Below are 26,814 nucleotides of genomic sequence, written 5' to 3'. Positions count from 1 at the left end.
ATGCATTTAATGTTTTCCATGCTATTATCAGCTGATATTATGGGATTCTATTTGAGAGTAGAATAGAAATAGGAAGTGTCTCTGTGCATATGGTTTTTTTTTACATAGTGAGGCTGAGATTTCTCACCGACATTGGTGCTCAATTGATAATAAACCAAGCACACTTTGAGCCAGCCCCTGGGAACTTGAGCAGAAAAGGAAAAAAGTAAGGATTTAATACTTGATATTTCAGTTCACCACTGAAATTTAATGTGTTGCTTAATATGAAAATATCTGAGATGGTTCTGCTGGAAAGAGGTGTGAATTGGAATAATGGGCTTGTCTACTAACTGTGGGAGCTTGAAGAAAATTCACATAACCTCTGATCCTCAACTTTCTCATCTGTAAGGTGGGGGATTATAATAGTTCCTTAACATGAAAAAGGTGTTAAAAAAAGGAAACTTAAACATCAAAACTGGGCTGTTAACAGGGAACTTCTTCACAGGCCTTTGTCTACAAATCTCTCCCACCTTTCCCATTCCACCTGCCCTACACAATCAAATTATAATGAAGACGTCTACTGCTATGGACTGAAGATTTGAGTTCCCTGAAATTCAGATGTTGCAATTATAACCCCCATGGTGATGATGTTAGGAGGTAGTGCCTTTGGGAGTTGACGAATGGGATAATTGCCCTTGTAAAAAGAGGGACTTGAAAGCTCCCTGCCCCTTCTGCCATGTGAAATTACAGTGAGAAGACAGCCAAGGGAGCCAATTCTCACCAGACAAGAATGTGCTGCTGTCATAACCTTGGACTTCCAGCCTCCAAAACTGTGAGAAATAAATTTCTATTGTCTATAAGCCACCCAGTCTACGGTATTTTGTTAGAGCAGTCTGAGTAGACTCAGACAAATACTCCTCCATCTTCCTTCTGCCAGTATTTCATCAAAAAATCGAATTCTGGAAAAGAACAAAAGATATATTTGCAGCGGAGATAGCACCTCCTTTAGCTCCAGTTGTTGCCCTGCATTTTCATCTGTAGCAGCCAAAGTGCCTCAAGTGAGAACAGCTCTGACGGGTGTCCCAGCTCCTTAGCCCCGTGTTTGTGACCCGCTGTGGATACTGTTAAACCGCATTGCAGTTCAACTTCTCCCTGTGCCCAGTCTTGCTTCCTTCACTCCCTCACAGGTGGTGTTCCTGAGAGCTCTTCCCAGTCTGCAGGCACGTCTCTTTCCTGGGGGAACCCAACCTAAAATGTCTTACAATAATTTTTACAATAAATGTCTTACAGTAATAATTAAATTAAAGCAGCACGGTGACTCAATGGCAGAACAATGATAGATCAGAACATATGAGGGCAGAGTTTGGTGGGATGGACCTTGAGTCAGTGCCCTTGGCTGCCCATACCCTAAGTGGTGCTCGGGAGTGATTCTGGGTCAGGGTTAAAGTGTGGGAGCGTTTTTGGCTGTCACAATATATCAGGGTGGCTAGAAGCCAGAGATACTAGACATTTTCTGGTGGGAGGACGTTCTCACAACAAGAAAAACTATTCTGAATCTTGCACAAATTTCTCACCTTCCTCTGGACATTCATGGCTGTGAAAAACCTGTCTAACTACCTTAGAGTTGAACTAATTCCAGTTGTGTGTGAACTCAAAGTTTATTTTGCATAATTTTAAGAACTTCAGAATATTGTTACCATGCAAATTAAGAAAAGATTGTATTTTGTTTCCAGAAATTTATAAAAAAAAATTTCAACATCAAAAAAATAACACTGCAGGGGGCTTCCCTCGTGGCGCAGTGGTTAAGAATCCGCCTGCCAATGCAGGGGCACGGGTTCGAGCCCTGGCCCGGGAGGATCCCACGTGCCGTGGAGCAGCTGGGCCCGTGCGCCACAACTACTGAGCTTGCGCTCCAGAGCTCGTGAGCCACAGCTACTGAAGCCCAGCGCCTACAGCCCGTGCTCCACAACAAGAGAAGCCATTGCAGTGAGAAGCCCACGCACAGCAGCGAAGACCCAACGCAGCCAAAAAAAAAAAAAACAAAACATTGCAGGTAACAACTCCTCATATTCAACATGAATTACCAAGGCGATGTATATATTGCATTCATTAGAGTTGTTGCCTCTATGGTGATTCTGCTTGTAGGTGAAATGACTGGCCTACTCTATGACATCTTATACTGCAGGAATACTTGAGTATTTCGTATGTAAATACACGTTATTTTTTATTTGTAACTTTCTTTGTATTTCTTTATAATCGGTATTATATTGATTTATTTTTCAAATTTCATATGTAGTTAGGTCATGTTGTTTATGGATTTTATGTTAGGAAAGTAAAGGAATTACAATGAAAAAATCACAATAATATACTTTACACTCACTAGAATGTCTAAAATTTTTTAAAAAACGAACATTCTGAGGCTTCCCTGGTGGCGCAGTGGTTGAGAGTCCGCCTGCCAATGCAGGGGACACAGGTTCATGCCCCGGTCCGGGAAGATCCCACATGCCGTGGAGCGGCTGGGCCTGTGAGCCATGGCCGCTGAGCCTGCGCATCCGGAGCCTGTGCTCCGCAGCGGGAGAGGCCACAACAGTGAGAGGCCTGCATACCGCAAAAAAAAAAAACAACAAAAAACCCCCCGAACAATCTGAATGTTGGTGCAGGTGTGCAGCAGCTGCAATTTGTTCACACTGATGCTGGGGTGAAAAATGGCACGAGCGCTTTAGAAAACTGGATATTTCTTACAAAGTAAACAGTACATCTATTCTACAACCCAGTAATTTTATCATTAGGTATTTGTACAAGAGATGTAAAATGTATGTCCAAAAAGTGTGTACAAGAATATACATAGCAGCGTTATTCATAATTGTCCTAAAATGGAAACAACCTAAATATCTCTTGATAGGTAAATGAACAAATTGTGTTATATTTATGCAATATAATTATACTCAGCAATAAAAAGGAACAAACTACTGGTACACATTCAAACATGGATGACTATCAACAATTTTCTGTTTAGCAAAAGATGCGCTTTAGGTAAAGTTTTAGGACAGGGAAATCTAATCAATGTTGATTAAGAAAATCAAAACAATGGTTTCCTCAGAGTTATGGGAGATTAACTGGAAAAGATCACATGAGAACTTCCTGGGTTGAGGGAAATGTATATATTTTACAAAATTCATCAACTACGAACTTAACATTCATGAATTTTATAGGATGTAAATCACACCTCAATTTAAACAAAAAGTGTTATGAAAAAAAAGAGGGAAAACCCCCAAAGATGTGGGGATGTGATAGGGCTGAGAACTATTTTTCTAGGACGTTAAGTTCCACCAAGCTCTATAAAGGATGAAGAAGGAATAATAGAATCGGACAAGAAGAAACCTGGGAGGGGGGATAAGAGGCTCCTGAGTAGGAGGAACTTGAGACCTCAGGCAAAGCAGGTCCACGGTCACCAGCAGTAGCTGCCAGTTTCATGCAACACACACCTGTGCCAGAGGCCGCGGTGGAAGGAGAGACGTTTCCCTGGAGGTCTGCAAAGCTTGAGAAGACAGAGCATAGGCCAGTCTAGACGAGACTCCCCCCACCAGTATGCAGACCCTTTTGAGAAGGAGAAGTAGGAGGAAAGATAAGTTAGGAGGAGTGAAACAGCTTGACAGGGAGTTTAAAGTGTCTTAATTAAATTTACCTCAGGTCCATGTTCAACACTGGAGGAGACATATAATCTTAATCTATCGTTTTATTATTTATTTATTTTGTTAGTGGGAAGGAGGATTTGTGAATAAGATGAATTGGTATAGAAAATAGAAAATGTATACTTTTTCACACAGGGCTTAGTCATGGAGTATAAGTCATTAATTTTGTTATAGGAGAATTAAATTGAGATCATATAATTAGAGCCTTGTCTTCAATTTGACTCAGTGCCAGAAGGCAGCTTCAAGGTAGCAAATAGCTTAGTTAATAAATAAGCACAGAGTATAATCTATTGAAAATCCCTGTGGGTATGAAAATCATGCAGGTCCTGCAGTTATGCTTCAAGAATGTTAGGTTCTAGCTATATCAGAAAGACGGTACTGCTTGTATTGTAGCAAGTGAGATGAGTTTCTTTAATTATTCATAATTTTTATGATGAAAAAATAAGCAAAGATAAGCACATGCCCAAGCATGGTTGTGAATGGGGAAGTCAGTTTTATTCTGTATTACCACCTGATACAATACATTATTACCATTTCAGAAAAAACTCTTTGTTCATAATAGAGTCCTTTTTGTTAAGCACAGAGTGTATTCCTGAGACTGCCTGTTCACTCTGTAAATGATGTTAAATACCTCTTTTGATCTTGAAGAGGACTGTATCACCATCTGTCAACCAAAATGAGTAAATTATCTTGAAAATGCTGGGTTTGCAAGTGTCATCTAGTGGTTAAGGAATCTATTGCGTTTTTAACCACCAGTATTTTTGGACAACAGTGGCTGGCTCCAGGGACAAAGAGGGCAAAACCCAAAACTTATCAAACAAAAAATAGGAGACCATCCCCGTCATGACCAATTATTCAAGTTTTGCATCCCCTCCACGCAATGTCTGCCTTCGTTTACTCTTCGGTATCTTCAACTAGTCGTGGGTTTTTAAGTCACTTGTCCAGAGAGTTTATAGATATTTGAAAGATAGGCTGAAAGGAGTTATGCCACCATCCCAGAACAAGAACTTGAGTGATTGATAGGGTTTTTTGTTTTGTTTTGCAGTACGCGGGCCTCTCTCTGTTGTGGCCTCTCCCGTTGCGGAGCACAGGCTCCGGATGCGCAGGCTCAGTGGCCATGGCTCACGGGCCCAGCCGCTCCACAGCATGTGGGATCTTCCCGGACCGGGACACGAACCCGTGTCCCCTGCATCGGCAGGCGGACTGTCAACCACTGCGCCACCAGGGAAGCCCCGAGTGATAGGGTTTTGATTCTAGAATCTTATGGAGCTTTGGATGACCATTGGCTTTATCCTCTAGATTGGATTGCTCTCAGAGAAAATTCTGACTGCCAGATAAGATTCTCTCTCTTCTAGTATGAGTAAGATTTTTATACAGAAAAATAGGCACCTGTAGTTGTTCCTTGGAATGTGGCCTGTCTTAGGTTCCCTGCCTAAAATTTCCTGCATCCCTGTTTTTCCCAGGAAACAATTGAACTGCATTTAAACCTTAAATCAACGCCCACTTAGAAAAAATTCAGAGAGAAGAGATTTCTTTTTTCCAAGTCTCAATCACACCCATTGACATAAAAGAAATAGAGAATGACATCAGCACCTTGGTGGCGTAAGATATTCCTTTACTCTTCTCCTTTGATTTATAACTAATTGGACATCCATAACCAAACAAAAGTGACTCTGCACAGCACACCAGGACACCTGAGAAACATCCATTTTGTGCATCTGAAAGTGGGTGGGTTGGACCTCGAAGGAGACTGTGGAGCCGAGGGTGTCACGGCTGCTATAGAGGCAAAGGTGGCAGTGGTGGCCTCTCTAGCCAAGGAGGTGGAAAGGTGTTTAGTGAAAATCTGTCTGGCTCCCCCGGGTGCAGCTGGAGAGACCTGTTGCTCTCCAGCAGCACCTGTATCTGTGAAGAGACCTCAGTGACCGGGAGGAGGGAAAGGAAAGGGAAGAAGGCAGACAAAGAGAATAACGGATCACATTTCCTGCTGTCCACCCCATGATTTCAGCAAGAGGACAACCCACAGTCCCCTGGGACTCCCTACGGGCTCTAGACACAGCCAAAGCCCCAGTGCTATGCATATATCTCTCCCACGCTGCCACCACCTTCTTTTCAAGCCATATTTTTTAGGGTCACTCCCAACTTTAGTTGCAAGTCAGCTCCACTAAAAGAAACCAAAAATTTGTGCTAAGAGCCAGCTTCTGGAAAACAAAAGAAAGATTTCTAATTGTCGATCTGTTGAACTGTTGAATCAAGGTAAACAAAGCCTTCCCTAAATAAGAAAGGTGTTTGCCATTTCAAATGAGATGGTAAAGGTGCATTTTAACATTATCACACACTAGGAAATTGCCCAGTAATACGGCATCACAAGAAGAAAACAATTCTTCAGCAAAGCAATCGAAAGACACAGAATGCTGCAATCTAACTGATAAAGAATTCAGATGGCTGTTTTGAAGAAATTCAACGAGGTACAAGATAACTCAGAAAGGCAATTTAATGAACTTAAGAATAAAATTAACTCTATGGAAGCTGTTTCCCCAGCAGGATGCAAACTTTGATGTCTCCACTCATTAAAAGAAATTAAAAGTTGCAGTTTTATATTTACATATGGGCCTGCATAGCAGCATAGCTTAGTGGTCAGTCAATAATAGGTCAGAGTCTGTGCTTAAATAATTTAAGCTAGTAAGTTTTCCACCTTTTCACCCTTATAAGACTGGAAATGAATTAGAAAGTTCACCAACCATGAGATTCAGTTTACTTGCCTTAATTTATTCACTTTAGTTGGAATCTCATAATTTTTCTCTTCTATTAACATACTTTGTCTTCTAGAAATGGCTTATTTTTTAACATTTAGAAATCGTGGGAAAAGGCAGTCTGAATAATTATAAGGTCAAGTGTCTGTCACATTAAACTCTTATTTTCTTAGCAGTAATGATTTCTTCGGTAAAAAGGGATTGAAGCCTTCCTTGGATTAAGTTTTTATTTAATGAAAGGTGACAATAGGAAAGATGAAACTATGAACTCCAAAGCTACTAAGAGTTGTTCTAAGTGAGAAATACAATGTGGCCTTGCCTGGTGCAGTGGCTACGGGACAGGAGTGAGGGGAAGTGTGTTAGGAAGAGCTTGAGTTATGTTCCAAACCAGATAGTGTGTAGTGGTTGGTGGAGTCTAACAGATAAGAAACTGGTCTATAACCCTATTGTCTACATTACTGCGTCCTATATTTGTTTCTTAGCTCATCACCCTGTAAGAAAAAGTGAGGTACCAAACCCCACAGAGAACTAATGAATATTTGGCTTGGGTTGGAGAAGAGATTAAAGTGGGTTGTAGGAAGTTTTGTCCTGTTAGTGCTACCTCCTCACCCAGGTGCTGTCCATGTGCTTGTCCCACGAGGTATCATTGGACACTGGAAACATCACTTGACCATGGAGCAAAATGAAAGATTTGACAGAATTTTCCAAAGGAAGATGAAAGATTTTCCCTTGAAGTTCATCTAGGATATAAACGAGGAGTAGAATCAATGTGAAAGAATCATATAAAAAAATCTGCTAACCAGGGAGCATATTTTAATACACATATTAATTTGTGCTGTTCATACAAATGTTAATTATACAATTTTATTACAAAACAAAGTGACTAAACTGTGCTTAGATTAGTTGTCATGAGTTTGATGAACACATTGAAATTTTCAAAATTAAAATGATTTGAGAGATAGTTTGCATTTGTAACCTATATGATAAAGGGATAGACAAAAAGCATGCAACATGAATTGTAAATGTATGGAGAGAGTTTTCTGTAGCGTGTATATTTTCTTTATATGCAATTAAATTTAGGATCAATCAAACATTAAAAATCCTTTTATTCTTTTATTTAAACCTTAAGTCTTTGGTTTAAAATCATTGTGAATGTCAAAATAGAGAAATCTCATGTAAACACAATGCATCTATTAATAATTTACCAGATCACAAAGTCTGAAGGGCAATCAAAGGTTCAAAAATGGAGTAATTATTTAATGGTTCAATTATTTAACTATTTGTTTGAAAATAGTTTCGGTTGTGTAACCGAAAGTGGGGTCTGGCTGCTCGCCGCTCAAAAGCCAATAAAGAGGCAAGGTTGGTGGAAAGGAAATTTCCGAGGCCTGCAACCGGGGTGGGGGGAATGTCTGTGCCAGGCCAATTGCCCCCCACTGACAATCGGGGGCAAGACCTTTCTTTTATAGACGGCGCGAGGTGGCTACATGCAGAAACAGCACAGTCAGCTCTGACGTCATCTTGAAATCGGTCATCTTGATTACAGTTAATCTTCAGTTCCAAGGTCAGTTTGTTTCCATTTCTTTGAGGCCAATTCTCGGAACTGTGGCAGCCTGTGTCATGGCTACAGCCTGGTCATCATGTAGTTAACTTCTTCCACCTGGTAGGGGTTTCGGTCTCTATAAGACAGCTCAGAGGACATGGCTCAGAATATTATCTACAGCCCTTGAGGGAGAACTAAGGGGCCTTGACTTTGCTTAATGACTACATTATTATGTGGTCTCATTTGACTGTTTTCCTTTGTTTCTGCATTTTCTCACTTCTCCGATTAAACTTATCAGAGAAGTAAGAAACTTAAAGTTTTTCCACAGACTAAAGGCAGATGGAGGACGCGAGCAAGGACCTTAGGGTACTGCTCCGTTTCAGCTGTACCTGTAACTGTGCCCAAAGCATATTACTCACTAAACTAATTCCACCACGTGGAATTTAATTTTCACATTTCATATTTGAATATTTAAGATAAGTTATTTTGGTAACTAGAAAAATATAGGTGAATCTGTTTATAATTCCCAAATAGAGAAAAACTCGTGAAGCATAAAAGCAGTGGAAGAAACTTAAAAGAAAAAATTTAGGAAATTTACAATCATAAACAGTTCAAGCGCCACTGTCCTTAATAGTCAACAAATGGAAACAGCTCAGTGTCCACGTACAGTTAAAAAAACAATTATGGCATTTCAAATAAGGAAACACAATTAGGATGCATGCATTACGACTACATGGAAAATATACATGAACCTCAGAAACGTAATATTCAGTGAGAAAAACCGGGCACTTGTTGAATGATTTGCTATGTAAGATTTAAAAAACAGCAAAGTTACTCTATGGGTTAGAAGCAGAGTTGTTACCTCTGGACAGGTAAATGAAGGAATTCCTGGGGTGTTGGTAATATTCTTTTCTTGAGTCTTAGTGCTGGTTCCCTAGGTGTTGTTACTGAAAATTTTCATTGGGACGTGCATGTAGAATTTGTGAATTTTTCTGTATTTATGTCATAATTAATAAAAATTGTGAAATAATTCCTGAACATGCAAACATTTTGTGAGACCAGACAACCAAAATCTTGCCATTTATAGAAAATGCAAAACATTTAGTCATAATTAGCAAAAGTTTAAAAATGCAGAATGCTCAATGTTAGAAAGACTAGGATGAAAAAAACATTCTCATATATTTTTGTGGAAATGGAAATCATTTCCAATCTTCTTTATAGCAATATTGATACAGGATCAATAGTCTTAAAAATCGTTACGTCCTATTATCCTGTAATTTCATTTCTAGGAAGCTTCTCAACTCCTTTCAATTAACTCAGTCTTCTGTAATTTAAATTTTACATTCACTCCAGTTTTTTTAAACTAATATTTTTTTTCCACGTCCATACAATTGGATTATTTTTTTACAGTTAAAACATCTATTTACATATCTGTGGGAATATGAATCTGAGATTTTCTCTCATTTTAAAAATGATTTCCCTGGCATTTGGTCAAGCACGTTGTTGCAAATAAGAATAATCTACTTCTGACCAGTTTATGCATAATATGATTATGATTGATACGATTCAAGAAATCAGAAGAAATTGTCATACCTTCCTGAAGAACTAGAACCAAAGGGTATGAAGCCATTAGGGATTCACATATTTTTTCAATTTTTTTCTCTCTCTCTCTTGTCTTGGATTTTCGTGGTCTCTCATTTCTGTGTTCTTTATGTGAAGAAGACATTCTTTTTTGTGTCTCTGAAGACTAGCTGTGCTTCAGCATGATTGTAGTCAGACACTAAATCCAAATGAAATTAGTTCAAATAACAAACAGAGATAGGCTGGTGTTGTTGAATTCACATGAAAACTCCAGGGAGAGAAACTGAAGGGTATAGGTTAGGTCATCTAGCTTCTGTGAGCAGTCAACTTACAGTCAAGGGAAAATGGTCATGGAGTATAAGCACGGCACATAGAACCTTGTAGCATCCTTGAAAGGAGGAGATAGACATGAAAAAAAAATCTATTAAACTTGCTATAGCTTGAATTATCCCTAAAGGGCATGTTAATATCCTAACCCCCATTACTTCAAAATGTAACATTTTTTTGGAAATAGGGTCATTGTACATATAATTAATTATATTCAGACACTGGAGTGGTGTGTGTCCTTAATCTAATAAAACTGGTGTCCTTATAAGAAGAAGAAAGATACGGAGTGAAATGGCCATGTGATGACAGAGGCTGAGTTTGGAGTGATGTAAGCCAAGGAATGGCAAAGATTTTCAGCAAACACCATAATCTAGAAGCTACAAGGAAGGATTCTCACCTACAGTCTTCAGAGGGAGTATGGCAGTGTTTAATCTGACTCAACATGGGAAGTGCTTCTTCATTTCCAACTGACAACCCTCTAGGGAATATTTTGGCAGACTGGTCAACCTATAATTATAAACCTATAAATAAGGAAAGAATAATTTAACACTGTGGTCACAATATTCTTTAGACTCTGGAGAAAACTTGTTGAGATGAAACTCTTTGGAAATTCCAAAACTGGCCCTTTTCCCATGTGCAGTTATAGAAAGTTGGCTTGATAAAATACTTTTTTCAGAACACTAACCCTGAGAGAACAAAAATATTCTTAGGAGAAAACTTGAAGTTAACTCTTATCATGTCCTTGAAGTAAAAACACAGCCCACTTTGCCTGGGACTTCAGCCTTGGGTTAATTAGTAGAACTTCAAGCCAAGGGAGGAAAAAAGGGAAGAAAAAGAAGCGTTTTAAAATCAAATGTGTAAGTTTGACTATTCTGACTGTTATTTGTAAACTGGTATGTTTAATTGCAATGGCTGATTCATGAACTATAAAAAGATGAAACAAAGAGATCTCTGTTTGTTTGGATGTATGTATGTCTCAGTATGTGTCTTTGTCTTTGGATAATATTGCTGAGGTTAATTTGAAAATGAGCTTTATTTAATTGGCTTAAAGAAAGGTAAGTGCTTACAAATGAAACAAATCTAAATTTACCTACTTTTATCTTCTTGCAAGAGGGAAACTAAAGATGTTTGTGTTTATTAGACACATGTCTTGTGCCACTTTGAGAAAAGAAATTGTGCTTTGGGAAAATGCATGTTTTTAGAGGTTATAGAATATATTCTTAAATTTGCAAATCAGAGAATGCCAATATGACAAACAATTCACAATTGCTTTCTTCTTAGTTCTCACTAGAGAACAAGGTTTTTTTTTTTAAGGGTTAAAAATTATAACATGTAATTAAAACTACTAAAATGATATAGGAAACATTTCAATGTGTAATGCAAGTAGGAGATACATTGCCAGCGAGAGAAGATATAAAGACTGGAAATATTTTTGTTGAGGAAAATAATGATGCCAATAATTTTGTCCTACAGTTGGCTGTTTCTGGATGGAAAAAATAAGGGACAAATTAATATGAATCCAGAAAGTGATAAAAGTGTTGTGAAAAAGGCACTTTGAGAAAAGAATTTTGTACATCATTAAGACTGAGCTCCTCATTGTCAGACTTCTGCCATTCTGGTGACCTTATAACATGGAAACAGTCTACTCCTAAATCAGGAAATTTAAAATGAATAAACAATAGCTGTATATTTTTTAAAATCAGGGCTATGGGAAGTCCAAGATGGCCACTTGACTTTTCCTGGCTCCTGACAAACCTCATTTTCTATTCGGTGGGTTAAAGTTTTCCCTGGTTGCAGGGCTGATACCCTCACAATGAAAAGGAAAAGGTTAGAAAATGTGTTTCCCACTTGGAGTGTACTTTCTACAATCTCCAGTGATCAAGACATCCACTTCACTGGACAAATCATACAAGCCTTAACAAAAACTTCATGAACTTCTTGAAATTATCACTGTCACTATCATCCTCAATCATCAGCCAAGGTCAATGAAACTAATGGAAAAACTGGGCTCAAACAGAACAAAGATTAATTATATGGGATTAAATGAACTACTAAATATGACTAATTTTTATGACTTGTCTGACACACTACTGGCTTCTAATCTTTGTTTTTCAGATATAAAAAAGCACTTTTCCTCAAGCTACTCATGATTTACAACAATTTGGTAATTTACACTTGTGGTTAAAATTAAAATATTTTTCTTGCTGCCTGGTTCCTCCAGAAATTGGAGACTCTTGGGTCCAGAGCAACCTTATCAGGTGAATGGAAAAAACTGTCTCTTGGCATGTGCAGAAATCTAGATATTCTGGTGACCTGGAAAAGAGACAAATTTGACCAATATATGTATATCACAGGCAGAATCTGAAGGCAAGCCATTGGCATGGCTTTCCTGGCCTTGAAAGGCCTTTTAAAAGTTCAATCTGAGATTCCTAATGAAAAGTTCCAGTGCAGCCAATTTAAAAGAGCCTATATGAGCAATTACATTTATATGAATAATCAGGCCATGTTTATTGAAACCAGACTTATTTTGAACAAATCAGCCTTAATTTAGCTGGATTTAGTAAAAATGAGGATAATCCAGAGAGAAAAATTGTGTTTCAATAATATACATTTGTGGATATTGAAGTTTTGTATTTACTGAGGCTTTGCATTTATTATCTAAGTCCAAGATGTGTCCTTGTTGCTATGTTACATTATTATAAAGTTTAATTGAATTAGTAAAAGAATATTCTAAGCTTGTTTCTAAAGCAGATCACAGTAATCTATCTTTGGTTGAAGATCAGATGCCCTGTGACCTACATCTATCTAAGAGGATATGCATACTGGAAAAGACATCATTTAAAGGACTGTCTCCAAACTAAATAAAAGGACTCTTATCAGGTACTCTTAACTAGCACATGTACAACAGAAGTGAAGGGAATTGACTCCTGAATTCGTATTTCCATTTAAGAAGGGCCTCTGCATTGGACTGTCTATAGAAAAGACGCTGACCCCAAATGACACTCACAGCGGGATGAGAAGGAGACAATAGCAGTGGAAGACAGCTGACATAAAAATCTGGACCAGAGCTGTAAGAACCATCCAACTAATTCAATTGCACTGTTACCAAGTGTTTGTCTTCCTATCAAAATGGAAATTTATTGTTTTACTTCTAACCATACTTTTGACCCCAATGTTCAGGATGAAAAGAAAATCCTCTAGTGGAGTTGTCACAGAGTATAACTATCCATGACATGTATCACTGCTTGTTTTAAGTGTATTGCTAAAAGCACATGTACAATGCTTGTGTGGCAATTAAGTACAAGTGATAAAATGTATAGCCCACACAGCATTTCCCCATTAGCATACCTCTGAGCCAGTTCATGATATCTGATTCCCCCCCAATGTGGAGAACTAGGTAAACTAGTTTCTGGAGAGTTTTTTTTTTTTTATCATAAATGGGTGTTTTTGAATTTTGTCAGAAACTTTTTCTGCATCTATTGAGATGATCATATGGTTTTTATCCTTCAATCTGTTGATGTGGTGTATCACACAGATTGATTTGTGTTTTGTACGGATGCCAAAATTAAGTAAGCAGGACTACTTTGTACCTGAAGTTCTCTAGTATTCAACTCCTTTGCTTTTTCTGGAGTAAACAGATAATGTTAATGCCAACTAAATCTTACCCAATTTATTTTTCCAGATTGAGCTAGCTGTTTACACCCTGGAACACTACTCATTGGCCAAGACAAACTCTGCAGGGAATATTTCTTTCTCAACCACAAGTGGATCGCTATCATCCTTAAAGTGATATCAGAAGTGGATTTTGCTTCCTCAGTTTATCTGTAACAGTGAGTAGAAAAAGGGTAGATTTAGAGCCTTTTCAAGTCTCTTCAGCATACAAATGTATTTATTTTTTTCTCCTCAATTTTCTGTTTTTCCTTCTCTTCTTTCAGACTTCAGTGAAAGAATAAGAGGGAGACATTAGATGTCCTATCTCTTTATCCAAGCACTTTCTTCTATATTCATCAAGGAGATACAAACAATATATGATTTGCCAATACTGAGATCCTATATGAATCTACACTCTTTTTCTCTTGTTTCTGTAACAAAAAGCTCTCTAATTTTCTCTCTTCTGAGACAGTGCAAGAGAGACTAAGCTTACAAATAGCAAAAAAGAGTGATGCTCAGAAGGTTTCTGTGGAATGCCTGGCACTCTTTCCTCTCTTCTCAGCATTCTGAGTTTCTGAAAGTGGTGTTTTTTAGGGCATGTTTGGGGTGGCTTTGTGGGGCATCAGGAGGTATGTGACAGTGACTCACACTGTCATCCTTGGCTTTCACTTCAAGTTTGATTGTTTGTAAAGGGATTAATTGTTTCTTGACATGCAATTTAGACAAAACCATATGTGCAGCTTTTTAACAAATTCATTTTCTTGGTGTTCACAGAAATTTTTAAAAGTGCATAATGAAAATATATGCTTATTCTAAATCTAACGTTATTAGAACTTCTGGGATCCCTCACCTATTTCACATTCAACATTTCTCAGGCATGGCTAATAAAGAAATGCTTGCCTGGTCCAATTGTAAACTTTTAAAAAATTATTTATTTATTTACTTATTTATTTAGGCTGTGTTGGGTCTTCATTATTGCGTGGAGGCTTTCTCTAGTTGTGGTGAGTGGGGGCTACTCTTCGTTGTGGTGCGCGGGCTTCTCATTACGGTGGTTTCTCTTATTGTGGAGCATGGGCTCTAGGTGCGTGGGCTTCAGTAGTTGTGGCACGTGGGCTCAGTAGTTGTGGCGCACAGGCTTAGCTACTCTGCAACATGTAGGATCTTCCCCAACCAGGGATTGAACCCGTGTCCCCAGCATTGGCAGGCAGATTCTTAACCACTGAGCCACCAGGGAAGTCCCTGGTCCAATTTTTGAACAGGTGTATCTTTAGACAGTTTGCTTCTGATTTTTGGCTTTCATTTTTAGATTTATTTCAGAATTCTGATAAAAAACTCCTTTTGGAAAATATGACGATTACCATAAAACATCTTGCAACTATATGAGGGAACATTTCCAAAGGAAATGCAATAAGTATTTCTCATGCAAAACATTTCCCACAATTCATTTCAAACAGTGTATCAGATCTCAAAGCCTCAGAAGCTTCTTTCACAGATAGCAGATTATTTATGTTCCAGAAAAAAAAAAGAAATAAAAATTGTATTAATTAAAGAATTTTCTATTTCTGGAACAATGAAAAAAAATGTAAGAATAAAAATATAGGGCTTCCCTGGTGACGCAGTGGTTGAGAGTCCACCTGCCGATGCAGGGGACACGGGTTCGTGCCCCGGTCTGGGAAGATCCCACATGCCACGGAGCGGCTGGGCCCATGAGCCATGGCCGCTGGGCCTGCGCGTCCAGAGCCTGTGCTCCGCAACGGGAGAGGCCACGACAGTGAGAGGCCTGTCTACCACAAACAACAACAACAACAAAAAAGAATAAAAATATAAAGTATTAAGAAAATATGATAAAGTGATTAAAAGCATGGACTCTGGCTAAATTGGCATCACTTTTGCAGCTGGGCCACCTTGAATAGTTTGCCGAACCTCTTGTGCCTTAATTTTCTTATCTGTATGTTTGGAATCATGATTATAACTTATTCATGGGGTTTTAGGAAAAGATGTTTAACCTCTTAGTGTCTTAGTTTCTTAATCCTTGAAGTAGTTGTAATAACAATACCTTTAGCAACTTTGGGTTGCTGTGAAGAGTAAATGATTTAATATAGAGAAGGTGGTTTGTATGCTAAATGAGTTGATACACATGGGACATTTTGCACATACTGAACACTCAGGAAGTGTTAGTCGTTATTATGAAATACTCAGAACTTTGAAATAATTGTATCTGTTTTTACTTGTAGGTGAATAATTATGGACAACACAGACACATATTTATTGAACTTTAAAGGCTGTTATTTTCAACGTTCTTTAGTTGATGTTGACCTTGTAGAACATTTAGATGATTTTGAAATTAGAGATGATGATGTGTTTATAATTACATATCCAAAATCTGGTAAGTTTGAGGAGTGGCCACCTGTTTTAGTCTTCACCATGGTTTGGTAATTCATGTGGACAAATGTGCCCTTTTCCAGACATTGACGGTAACCCATCTACATTTACAGAACTGTTTAGGATCACAAAAAGTTAAATAAATCTCAAATCTCTATGCATTTGTAATGCATATATTGTTATTTCTGATGGAATATATGAAGAAACCAAATATTGAACCAAGAGGAGGTACTTGGTAAATACTGACCTGTTGGCTTGGTCTGAGAATTGAAGAAAATATATTTAAAAACCTAGGAAGATTTTTGTTACCATCATATCTCAGTCAGAACTAATTCCTAATATTCTTTTCAATTACTCTAATTGTTTTTTATTTCCTTAGAATAATACAATAATTTTAAACTAAAATTAATTGCTCTTAATCTTAAATTCCAAAAAAAAAAAGACAAAACCCCAACCTTATTTTTTATATTGCACTTTTCAGAACATAGGATGATAGGATGACTGGCGCCACTGAAGCAATGTTGTACAGAGTATTTAATGTGGTTCAAAGATATACTGGAGTCTAAGGCAATAAAAAAAAGTGTTCCTGATTTTCATGAAAATGCTCCAGTCCCTCCCTTTTAATCTACTTTGAAAATCATGACCTTGTTTACTTTCCCCAAATTAGTAACACGTTGCTTTACCCCTGAATTCTTCCACTCTCAGAACTTATGAGCACATCTGATTGAGCTTTTTTTTTCCTGCATTAGATGTTAGTGGTATCTCAGTTTGCTTAGTTTTAGGTCAAGCACAGCTGTCCATAAAAGAGTCTTTTCTTTCCCATTAATCCTAGCCTAGTGTTTGGGACACAACACACCAGTCCCCAGTGCAGCTTGCTGGATTCTTGCTCATCTTGGAGGGGAGATTAGTGAGTCTCCCCAGGATTCACTATAAATTGCATCAAATCTATCACGTAGGTACATCAGTTGCATAGTGACATTGTGAGACTTTTGGCATCACACATCCTTTTAGAACATTGATGATATATTCATGGACAAAAATGCAAAAATCCTAAACCCAATATAAGCAAAACACATTTAGCAATGTTAAATCATAAATACACTATGACAAAAGTGGGTTTCTTTCAAGAATCAAGATTGGTTTAAAAAATTATTAATGTAGTTCACCCACAATACTGAAGTATAAGAGAAAGCCTGAATTATCATCTCAATAAAGCATTCAAAAAATTCAGCAGTCATTCATAATGAAAACCATTAGCAAACTAAGGAGAAAAGGGAACTTCTTCAACTTGATAGAGTTTACCAAAATTTCCACAATATCGTGTGCAACAGTGATACAAATAAATATTACATTTAAAATCAGGAACAAGAAAAGAATGCCTGCTGTCACTACTGTTATTCAATATTGTGTGGGAAGACTTATGCCACACAATAAGTAAACAAAAAAAGTAAAAGAGGACTTGAGTTCTTAACTTTTTTTTTTTTTTTTGCGGTACGCGGGCCTCTCACTGTTGTGGCCTCTCCCGTGGCGGAGCACAGGCTCCGGACGCGCAGGCTCAGCGGCCATGGCTCACAGGCCCAGCCGCTCCGCAGCACGTGGGATCCTCCCGGACAGGGGCACGAACCTGTGTCCCCTGCATCGGCAGGCAGACTCTCAACCACTGCACCACCAGGGAAGCCCTTAACTTGTCTTCTAAAAGATAACACTCTAAGAAAGGAGACTAAGGAAAGAGAAACAAAGGTAGCCAGAGAAAATTGTGGAAACAGACTTTACTTGAAGTACAGGAAAGAGAGGAGCTGAAAGATTAATCTGAATCACTGCTATCATGGAGTCAGAACCATCACAGCTCTTCAGAGTGGAAAAGAAACTGAGTCCTTGATTTTATCTTCATTAATTTTAATGTAAATGCAGACAAACAAAAAATTGGGCAAATTATTGACATCCTTAGAGTGATTAAAAGAAATAAAAGTTCCAAATCATTTTAAGAAGGACAGCCTTACTGTTGACATTTATAATTAAAAATTAACTCAGTTGAAAACAAGATTATTTGTTTTCACAGGTACAATCTGGACTCAGCAGATATTAAGCTTGATTTATTTTGAAGGACATCGTAGCAGAAGTGAACTGGTGAACACATGTGATAGAGTTCCCTTCCTGGAATGCAGTGCACAAAAAGTGGACCATGTCAACAGACCATCCCCTCGTCTCTTCACTTCCCACCTCCCATATTATTTAGCACCGAAAGGTCTCAAGAACCGAAAAGCTAAAGTAAGTCACAGAAATAGCTTATAGACATTTTTCACAGACAAAATTACTTTATTCAGATATTGTTTTCCAGCCCCATTCATCCACATCTTTTCAAATGTGATTACTATAGTCTTTATAATCTTGTTTTACATAATAAAAATATATACAAAATTATAGGTATATATATAAATTGGGTCACCATACATCATTGTTTGCAGTATAATTATGTAACATATAGTAAAAATAATTTTATATCAGCATATATAGTTCTATTTTTTAATGTTTAGTAGGATTTTGCTGTATGACTACACAATATTGAATGTGTATTGATGGACAGGTAGGTGGCAGCCAATGAACATATCATATAGCAATAAACATTCTCATAGATCTTTGCACTTTTTTGTTCTGATGAAATGATTTCCTAAAAGTAGAATTTTCAGGTTAAAGTGTCCAAAAGTTTTGTGTTGGTACTTATTATCTATTTGCCTTCTATAATGTATCAATTCACACTTCTCAAACAGCAAGAATGATTTTTTCCTCACACACTCACCAGAGATTGTGTGTTAGGTAAAACAATCTCATTCTTAAGTAACTGCAACCTTTTTGTTTTTAATAATTTTGAGCATCTTTTTATATATTTTGAGATCTTGAAATATCTATTATATTCTTTGCCCATTTTTCTCTAGCTTGTCTTTTATTTACTGTTTTGCAGAAGTCTTTATATGGGGGAAATATTTTCCCAATTAACAATTTACCTTTACAAATTGTTGAATGATTCTAATATTATAGAATCAACCTATCAATCTTTCTTTCATAGTTTCTGGATCTTGTGTCTTGCCAAGAAAACATTTCCTCACCAAAAAAAGAAAATATATGCAAATACACTTCAGATTTTTTCTAATTAACTTTATGTATTTATTTTTTTACATTTCACTGTAAATTATATCTGGCATACATGTGATCTGAAATATGACTATTGCATGATATTTGCTAGGGGGTTGGCCAGTTGACCATCTATGAGTTGTTAAGTATTTAGTCTTTCCAACTAATTTGAAGTCTGCACTTTGATATACTACATTTCCATAGTTCCTCCCTCTGACCCTGCATTCTTCATACCAAAATTGGTACGATCTGTTTAATATGTGATAGTTCTTCATATTATAACTGAGAAGGCAAATTGCCATCAACTTTATTTTTAATATGTTTATTCCCTCAATAATATTTAGGTATTGATTAGAATTGATCAATTATATAGATTAATTCTAGGACAATCATTAGCATGGCAGTACTCCAACATTTCATCCTGCATTATTCTGATGCTCTATTTATCAGGTCTACTTTCAAACCCACCTCATGTGCTATGTTTTTCTCTGCATGCTTTTTACACATTTTTTTTTCTGAAGTTGCAGTTTTTTATTCCTATTTTATGGATATTATGAACAGGTAATTTTTTCACAATTGTTTTTTCTGTTTAATTATAAAGTAAATGGCACTGATTTTGGTACACTATTATATTTGGCTTCCTTAATTTCTCTTATTAGTTTTATTAATTTTCCCTATATTCTCTGGAATATATTTCTTCTTAAAATAATAATACATTTTGTATTCCTTTACCTTCAAATATTTGCACTTCTATTTCCTTAGTTAAAATCTGCAGAAAAAAACAGAATAATGGAGGTGATGATGAATGTTGTTCTCTTGTCTTTGTAGCATTTTTAATATCTTTTCTTGGTTTTGTTTTGTTTTGTTTTGCAATTGATTTTTGAGGCACATGATGCTGAGAAATAATTTTTTCCTGTTCTTAGTTTAATTGGAATTTTACTTTTTTTTTTTCTTTTTGCTGTTCAGAAAAGGTCTACTTACATAAAATGCCTTTTTTGACAAATCTGACAGTACCACGTCTCCCCTCCTCCCCAAACCTCCCTTCAATTTATAGTGAAATGAAATTCATGAATAATTTACTAATACTCTATTTCTGGAATAAATCCTACTTGTTTATAGTTTAGTACTTGTTTTAACATACTGCAAGAAGAGTTTTGTTTTCTTTTACTCAGAAATTTTTATCTGTAATTATTTAAAAATATACTTTAGGGCTTCCCTGGTGGCGCAGTGGTTGAGAATCCGCCTGCCGATGCAGGGGACACGGGTTCGTGCCCCGGTCCGGGAAGATCCCACATGCCGCGGAGCGGCTGGGCCCGTGAGCCATGGCCACTGAGCCTGCCTGTGCTCTGCAACAGGAGAGGCCACAACAGTGAGAGGCCCGCATACCGCAAAAAAAATAAATAAATAATAAATAATAAAAAATATATATATATATACTTTAATTTTTTGCGATTGCTCTATCTTTATTTTAGTATTGCTTTTATTCTAGTCTTGTAAATAAGTTTAGAAGCTTTTGGTATTTTTGCTAAGTTATCAAGTAGTTATAAATGTAAATCAACAGAATTTTTTGAAGTTTTAATTAAAGCCCATTATAAGTATATCTGACCCTGTTACCTTCATAATTCCACAACATTTTTCCTTTTTCTTATGCTTTTTTCGAAATTAGTTGTCTTTCCCTAAAGCAGTATTATGATTTTCCTAGATAAAATAAATTATTATGCATTCATATGATGTAATACTATGTAGATATTAAAATATCTGTTAAGATGACCAAGAATTGTTAAAATTGTTTCACTCTTCCCCCTGCAGATTGTTTACGTCTATAGAAACCCCAAGGATGTTTTGACTTCATATTTTCATTTTTCAAATTGGTTAGTTACATTTGAACCTTCCGATAACATAGAACATTTCATGAAAAGGTTTCTAGATGGAAAAGGTAACTATTAATTCATTTCTCAGGCAACATTTTATGAGGCAATGTTGCTGTTTAGTCAACAATTCTCAAACCCATGGAAAAAAGTTTGGGGAGATGGAGAAGGGTAATCATAGAAGGAGGAATTGCACATAAGCGGTCACTATTGTCTGTCAACTTAATCTGTCACCCAAAGGTTTTTCTGTCCTCAGCAGGACCACTCTGGGGATTGTCAAGGTTGCAAAGATATATTTTGACCAAATGAAAAGAGATCTACAAATGGCCTAGCAATTCAAACTGGCTAGATCCAAAGTTAGATCCAGGTGTTTCAATATAGCTAATGTTTAGGTTGGGTGAAGTTTTTGTGCTCTGTCATGGCCCTTGGGTAGGCTTTATATGGCAGCTGTGAAATGTTCATTCCAGCACTGAGGAGGATTAATTGATGCAAGAGGCTTGTGGAATGTGCAATCAGGGCTCTCACTCATTTCAAAAATTATATTCAGGTTAGCTAAATATTGGGTTGGCCAAAAAGTTCCTTCGGGTTTTTCTGTAACATGGCGAAACCCGAAGGAACTTTTTGGCCAGCCCAATATAAATAGATAGCTAAACTTGCTCTGAACAGATCTTAAAACAGGCAACAAGAGGGGAAATAAAGACTTATGTTTTCAGGTGGATGAAGTAGGAAAAGGAAGGGGCTTACCTTAAAGAAATCTTCAAAATGAATTCTTTGAGATTGTTTTTTCTGAATTCCCTATTCCTTACATACACAGAGTACCTTGCAAAGGCAGGTTTCTGTGAAAACCATTTACTTGTTTGCTCAAACACCATTTTAAAAAGGTAGCATAGATCTAGTCCAGTGGTGGGTGCTTGATTTGTCTTGATGATCCAGAACAGAAAAGAAAAACTGTAGTTTGCTGTTCAATAAGTGCAACATTTTTACCTTCTTATGTATTAATTTTCCACAGTGATGGGAAGCCTTTGGTTTGATCACATCAGAGGCTGGTATGAACACAGACATGACTTCAATATTTTGTTCATGATGTATGAGGAGATGAAGAAGGTAGGAAGAGTGTTTTGTTTTTAAAATTATTCCTTTGAGACCTTTTCTTATCTTGGTTAATGAACTGCATTCTCCTAGTTATCTTTGTATCACTGTATACACTATAACTGAAACTATGATTATGCATAAAATTGAGAGTGGGAAGGGAGAAAGGTAGAAAAAGAGGAGGAAGAAAGAAAGGGGGAAAGAGGAGAGAGAAAAAAAAGAACTAGAATCTGTAATTGAGAGACATTAAGACAAATAGTTTGGGTACGGAGAGAAAGCCTACCCAGGTAACAAAAGGTACTATCAGAAACGTAGCAAGGGAAGTACCCCTTTGTTGTACCCCTTTGAATTCTTGTGGGTTTATACCCCCAAGTAGAATTGTTGGATGATATTGTAATTATATACTTATTTTTTTGAGGAACCACCATACTATTCATACTATTTTCCATACTGACTGCACCATTTTATTCCTACTAGTAGTACACGAGGTATTTCTAATTACTCCACATCTTCATCAACACTCATTTTATTTATTTAAATAATAGCCATTCTAGTCCTTGTGAGGTATCTCATTGTGGTTTTTGTTTTATTTTTCCTTAGTGATTAATAATGTTGAGTATCTTTTCATGTGCTTATACATTTTTTATATATTATCCTTGGAGAAATATATTTAAGCCTAATTCATTTTGAGTTAATTTTTGTCAATGGTATAAATAGCATACCATAGTTATTCTTTTGCGTGTAAACATTCAGTTTTCTCAAAACTATTTATTGAAAAAGCTGTCCTTTCTCCATTGAATGATCTTGGTACCCTTCTCAAAATTCATTTGATCTTATATGTAGGGGTTTCTTTCTGGGCTGTACATTCTATTCCATTGACCTATCTGTCTGACTTTATGTCAGCACCACACTGTTTTGATAAATGTGGTTTTCTGGTAAGTTTTGAACTCAAGAGTCTGATGCCTCCAACTTTCCTCTCTGTTTTCATGATTGCTTTAGACTTTCAGGGTCCCTTGAGATTCCACATAAATTGTAGAAGAAAATGTCACTGGGATATTGATAAAGACTGCATTGAATCTGTGGATCACTTTGGGTAGTATTGATATCTTGACATTATTAAGTCTTCCAATTCATCAACATTGGATGTTGGTCCAGTTATTTGTGTCTTCTTTAATTTCTTTTGCAGTGGCTTGCAGTTCTGACTACACAAATCTTTCACTCTTGGTTAAGTTTATTCCTAAGTATTTTTTTCTTTTTGCTGAACTTGTAAATGGAATTTTAAAAAAATTTCCATTTGGATTTTTCTTTGTTATTATATAGAAAAGTGACTGACTTTTGCCTGTTGGTTTTGTACTGTGCAACATTTTAAAATTTGTATATTAGTCCTAACAGTTTGTTTTGCAGAATCTTAGGGTCTTCTGTGTATAAAATCATATTGTCTGTGAAGAGAAATAATTTTACTTCTTTTTTAGTTTGGATGCTGTTTATTTCTTTTTCTTACCTAATTTCTCTGGCTTGGACTTCCAGTACTATGTTGAAAAAAAGTGTCTTGTTCTTGATCTTTGCAAAGTATCTTCCAGTCTGTCACCACTGAGTACAATTTTAGTAGTAGGTAATTCATATATGACCTTTTAGGTGGAGGTAGTTTCCTTCTATTCTTCCTTCATTCAGTGTTTTGTCACAAAAAGGTGAAGGATATTGTCAAATGCTTTTTCTTCATCAGTTGAGATAATCATGCCGTTTCTTTATCTTTTTTCTGTAAATGTGGCATTACGTTATTATCATATGTTTAAACTTGCTTGCATGACAGGAGTAAATCCCACTTGATCATGGTATATAATTCTCTTAATGTGTTGTTGGTTTATTTTGCTAGTAATTTGTTGAGGATTTTTGCATTTTTATCTTTCATGATATTGGTCTTTAATTTTCTTTTCCCATAGTGTTTTTCTGGCTTTGGTATCAGGATAATGCTCCTTATTGAATGAGTTTGAAAGTATTCCCTTTTTTTCAATTTTTTGGAAGAGTTTGATGAGTATTGGTGTTAATTCTTTAAATGCTTTGTAGCAGTCACCAAAGAAGCCATCCAAACCTGGGCTTTTCTTTCTTGTGCCCATGGTATTTAATTACTTGCTTGACTCTACTCTTCATGATACTGTGGATTCTTAATGAACCCAGATAGCATGTTATTATTCTCTTAACCTTCTCCAGCATCTTGCACAGTTTTTAAAACTTATTAGGTATCCTAATAGTGTTGGTTATTTGAATGAACTGAGGTGAGTTCTCCTTATAAAATCAAACAGTAGGATGCTCTAACAGAGCTGACAACCAGAGCACTCATTTTCAAAGAACAAATAAGGTAGGAATATATTCTTGTCAAACTTTAGACTTAGAATAACCCCAAGCACTTTCAGTTTTCCAATATGTGATAAAGATGTTGGTCTGTAACTCATGTATTCCTTATAGGCTTAATAGACTCTTATACACACAATTTTTTCAGGATCTCAGAAGTTCTGTGCTTAAAATCAGCAGTTTTCTTGAAAAAGAACTGAGTGAAGAGGATTTGGATGTTGTTGTGAACCAGGCTACATTTCAGAACATGAAACTTGATCCACAAGCGAATTATGATTATATTCTAGAAGCTGAAAACTGGACAAGAACAAAAGAAGGAGATTTCCTGCGCAAAGGTGATGCTCAGTGGTTAAGAGGAGCAAAATGTTGAACGTTTTCTTGACTCCTTGGCCCCTAGATTAATTAAGGAGTGCTTCCAACATTTCTTTCCGAGCACTGCCATCTGGGTCCTAGAGAGGACCAAAGATTCTAACTGAAATAGCCTCTAAAAGTATCCCTGGAAACAGAACCATTCTGACTTATAAATATTAGATTCTTTCCTTCTAGTACAAGTGACCCTACTCTTGAAAATTGGTTAACAAGTCTTATCTGGAGGCAAAGGATATATGTGACCAGAATAGCTGCAAGTCTTTGTTTTATTTTTCCTAGAACATCCTAGAAGTAAAGTTAACATGTATTTTGTTTTGAGAGACGGGGTTTGAACTTTTGTAATTTCCTCATGTGTTAGATTTCCTTCATTGTCAAAAGTAGACTGATACCTCATTAACCTAATCTGCTATTCAATTATTCAACAATGTGTGATACATTTTTATTGTGCTCCTATAACATGCCAGGAGTTGTTAAGAAAGAAAATATTTTCCTTCTGATACTCCTTAAGCTCAAAAATTTTTTAATTTAATCTTTTAAGGTACACCATTCTAAAACATAATGGGTACTTCTCTAATTTATTCATATTTTATTCCCTAAAATTTTCATATGTTAGCATTATGTGATGGGCATTGATTGATCTTAATTATCTAAAGATCTTATTGAAATTGATGTAGATATTGATATTTTAAAAAGTTATTGTTTCTTCTTTTGTCCCATGTATTATCAGCTTTCACTTCTCATTGCTCAATCAGATTACATATAAAGCATTTTTCAAGCCCATAAAAGCTTGCTTACTATTCCACATTCCAACAATAGCCTTTACATAAGAAAATCTGATACCTTAAAAATGCCAAATTATTAATCTTCATTGTAAAATTGTCTGAATAATGATGGTTTCAAACTTGTGTCATATAAAACTGCAGCAATGGCAGCTCTGGCCAACCTCTGTGACTTTGATTTCATTACCTGAAAACATTTGGGTCCAATTTTTTTAATGAAGTAGTACTTATCTTGAAGTGTTGGTTAAGAATTATATTCATGATAGATGTAGTTTGACAAGTGTGGTGCCTGGCACTTACTGAAATATTTTTAAATATTTTAATCTCTTCATGTATTTTGGCTTTATTTTTCCTTCTAAGGAAAGGCTATAATTTAATGCAGTGGCTGGTGGAAGTCTAATACATAAGGTAGTGGACGATAACTCTATTTTCTGTGTTACTGCATCCTAAGATTTTTTCTTAGCTCATCCCTGTATAAGAAAAAAGTACGGTATCAAGCCCCATGGGGAACTAACAGATAGACATTTAGCTCGCCTTGGAGAACAGATTAGAGTGGGTTGCAGGAAACTTTTATCCTGATAGTGCTATCTCCTCACCAAGTGCTGTCCATGTGCTTATCCCACTAGGTACCATCGGAGACTGGAAACATCACTTGACTGTGGAGCAAAATGAAAGATTTGACAGAATATTCCAAATGAAGATGAAAGATTTTCCCTTGAAGTTCATCTGGGATATAAATGAGGAGTAGAATCAGTGTAAAACAATCACATAAAAAATCTACTAGCCAGAAAGCATATTTTAAATATACATACTAATTTGTGCTGCTCACATAAACGTTAATTATACGACTTTATTAATAAGCAAAATGAGTAAGCTGTACTTACATTAGTTGCCATGAGTTTGATGGACATTTTGAACATTTTAAATTAAAATGATTTGAGTAATATTCGGCATTGGTAGCCAATATGACAAAAGGAAAAATAGCATGCACAATGAATTCTGCATGTCTTTTGATTTGAGATTGAGAGTTCTCAAATGATTGAGATTTCTGTTGAGTGTATTTTTTTCGTTATCTATAATTACATTTAGAATTAATCAACATTAAAAGTCCTTTATTTCTTCTAATTAAACATTAATTCTTTGGTTTAAAATCAGTATGAGTGTTGAAATAAAGAAAACACATGTAAACACATGCATCTGTGAATAATTTATGAGATCACAAAATCTGCACTAAAGGGCTTCCCTGGTGGCGCAGTGGTTGAGAATCTGCCTGCCAATGCAGGGGACGTGGGTTCGAGCCCTGGTCTGGGAAGATCCCACATGCCGCGG

General features: G+C 36.5%; 1 protein-coding gene across 1 annotated transcript; it reads left to right on the top strand.

Moving 5' to 3' along the window:
* The first annotated feature begins 13,551 nt into the window (after positions 1–13,551).
* LOC137204617 (amine sulfotransferase-like) lies at positions 13,552–26,677 on the top strand. The gene is made up of 7 exons (XM_067702291.1): positions 13,552–13,699; positions 15,755–15,906; positions 17,962–18,170; positions 20,841–20,967; positions 21,909–22,003; positions 24,486–24,672; positions 26,112–26,677. The coding sequence occupies exons 2-7, from the start codon at positions 15,765–15,767 to the stop codon at positions 26,231–26,233; spliced, it is 882 nt and encodes a 293-aa protein (XP_067558392.1). The 5' UTR covers positions 13,552–13,699; positions 15,755–15,764; the 3' UTR covers positions 26,234–26,677.
* Positions 26,678–26,814: the final 137 nt, after the last annotated feature.

Source organism: Pseudorca crassidens, chromosome 13 (assembly GCF_039906515.1).
Source record: "Pseudorca crassidens isolate mPseCra1 chromosome 13, mPseCra1.hap1, whole genome shotgun sequence".
Lineage (NCBI taxonomy): Eukaryota > Metazoa > Chordata > Mammalia > Artiodactyla > Delphinidae > Pseudorca > Pseudorca crassidens.
The sequence above is the reverse complement of the archived record's forward strand: the minus strand, read 5'-3'. Positions and strand labels throughout refer to the sequence as shown.

Coding starts and splice junctions, on each gene's coding strand:
- LOC137204617 (XM_067702291.1), top strand. CDS start 15,765: ATGGACAACACAGACACATATTTATTGAACTTTAAAGGCTGTTATTTT. Junction 20,968..21,908: donor AAGGTTTCTAGATGGAAAAG/GTAACTATTAAT, acceptor AATTTTCCACAG/TGATGGGAAGCCTTTGGTTT. Junction 24,673..26,111: donor AGGAGATTTCCTGCGCAAAG/GTGATGCTCAGT, acceptor TTATCCCACTAG/GTACCATCGGAGACTGGAAA.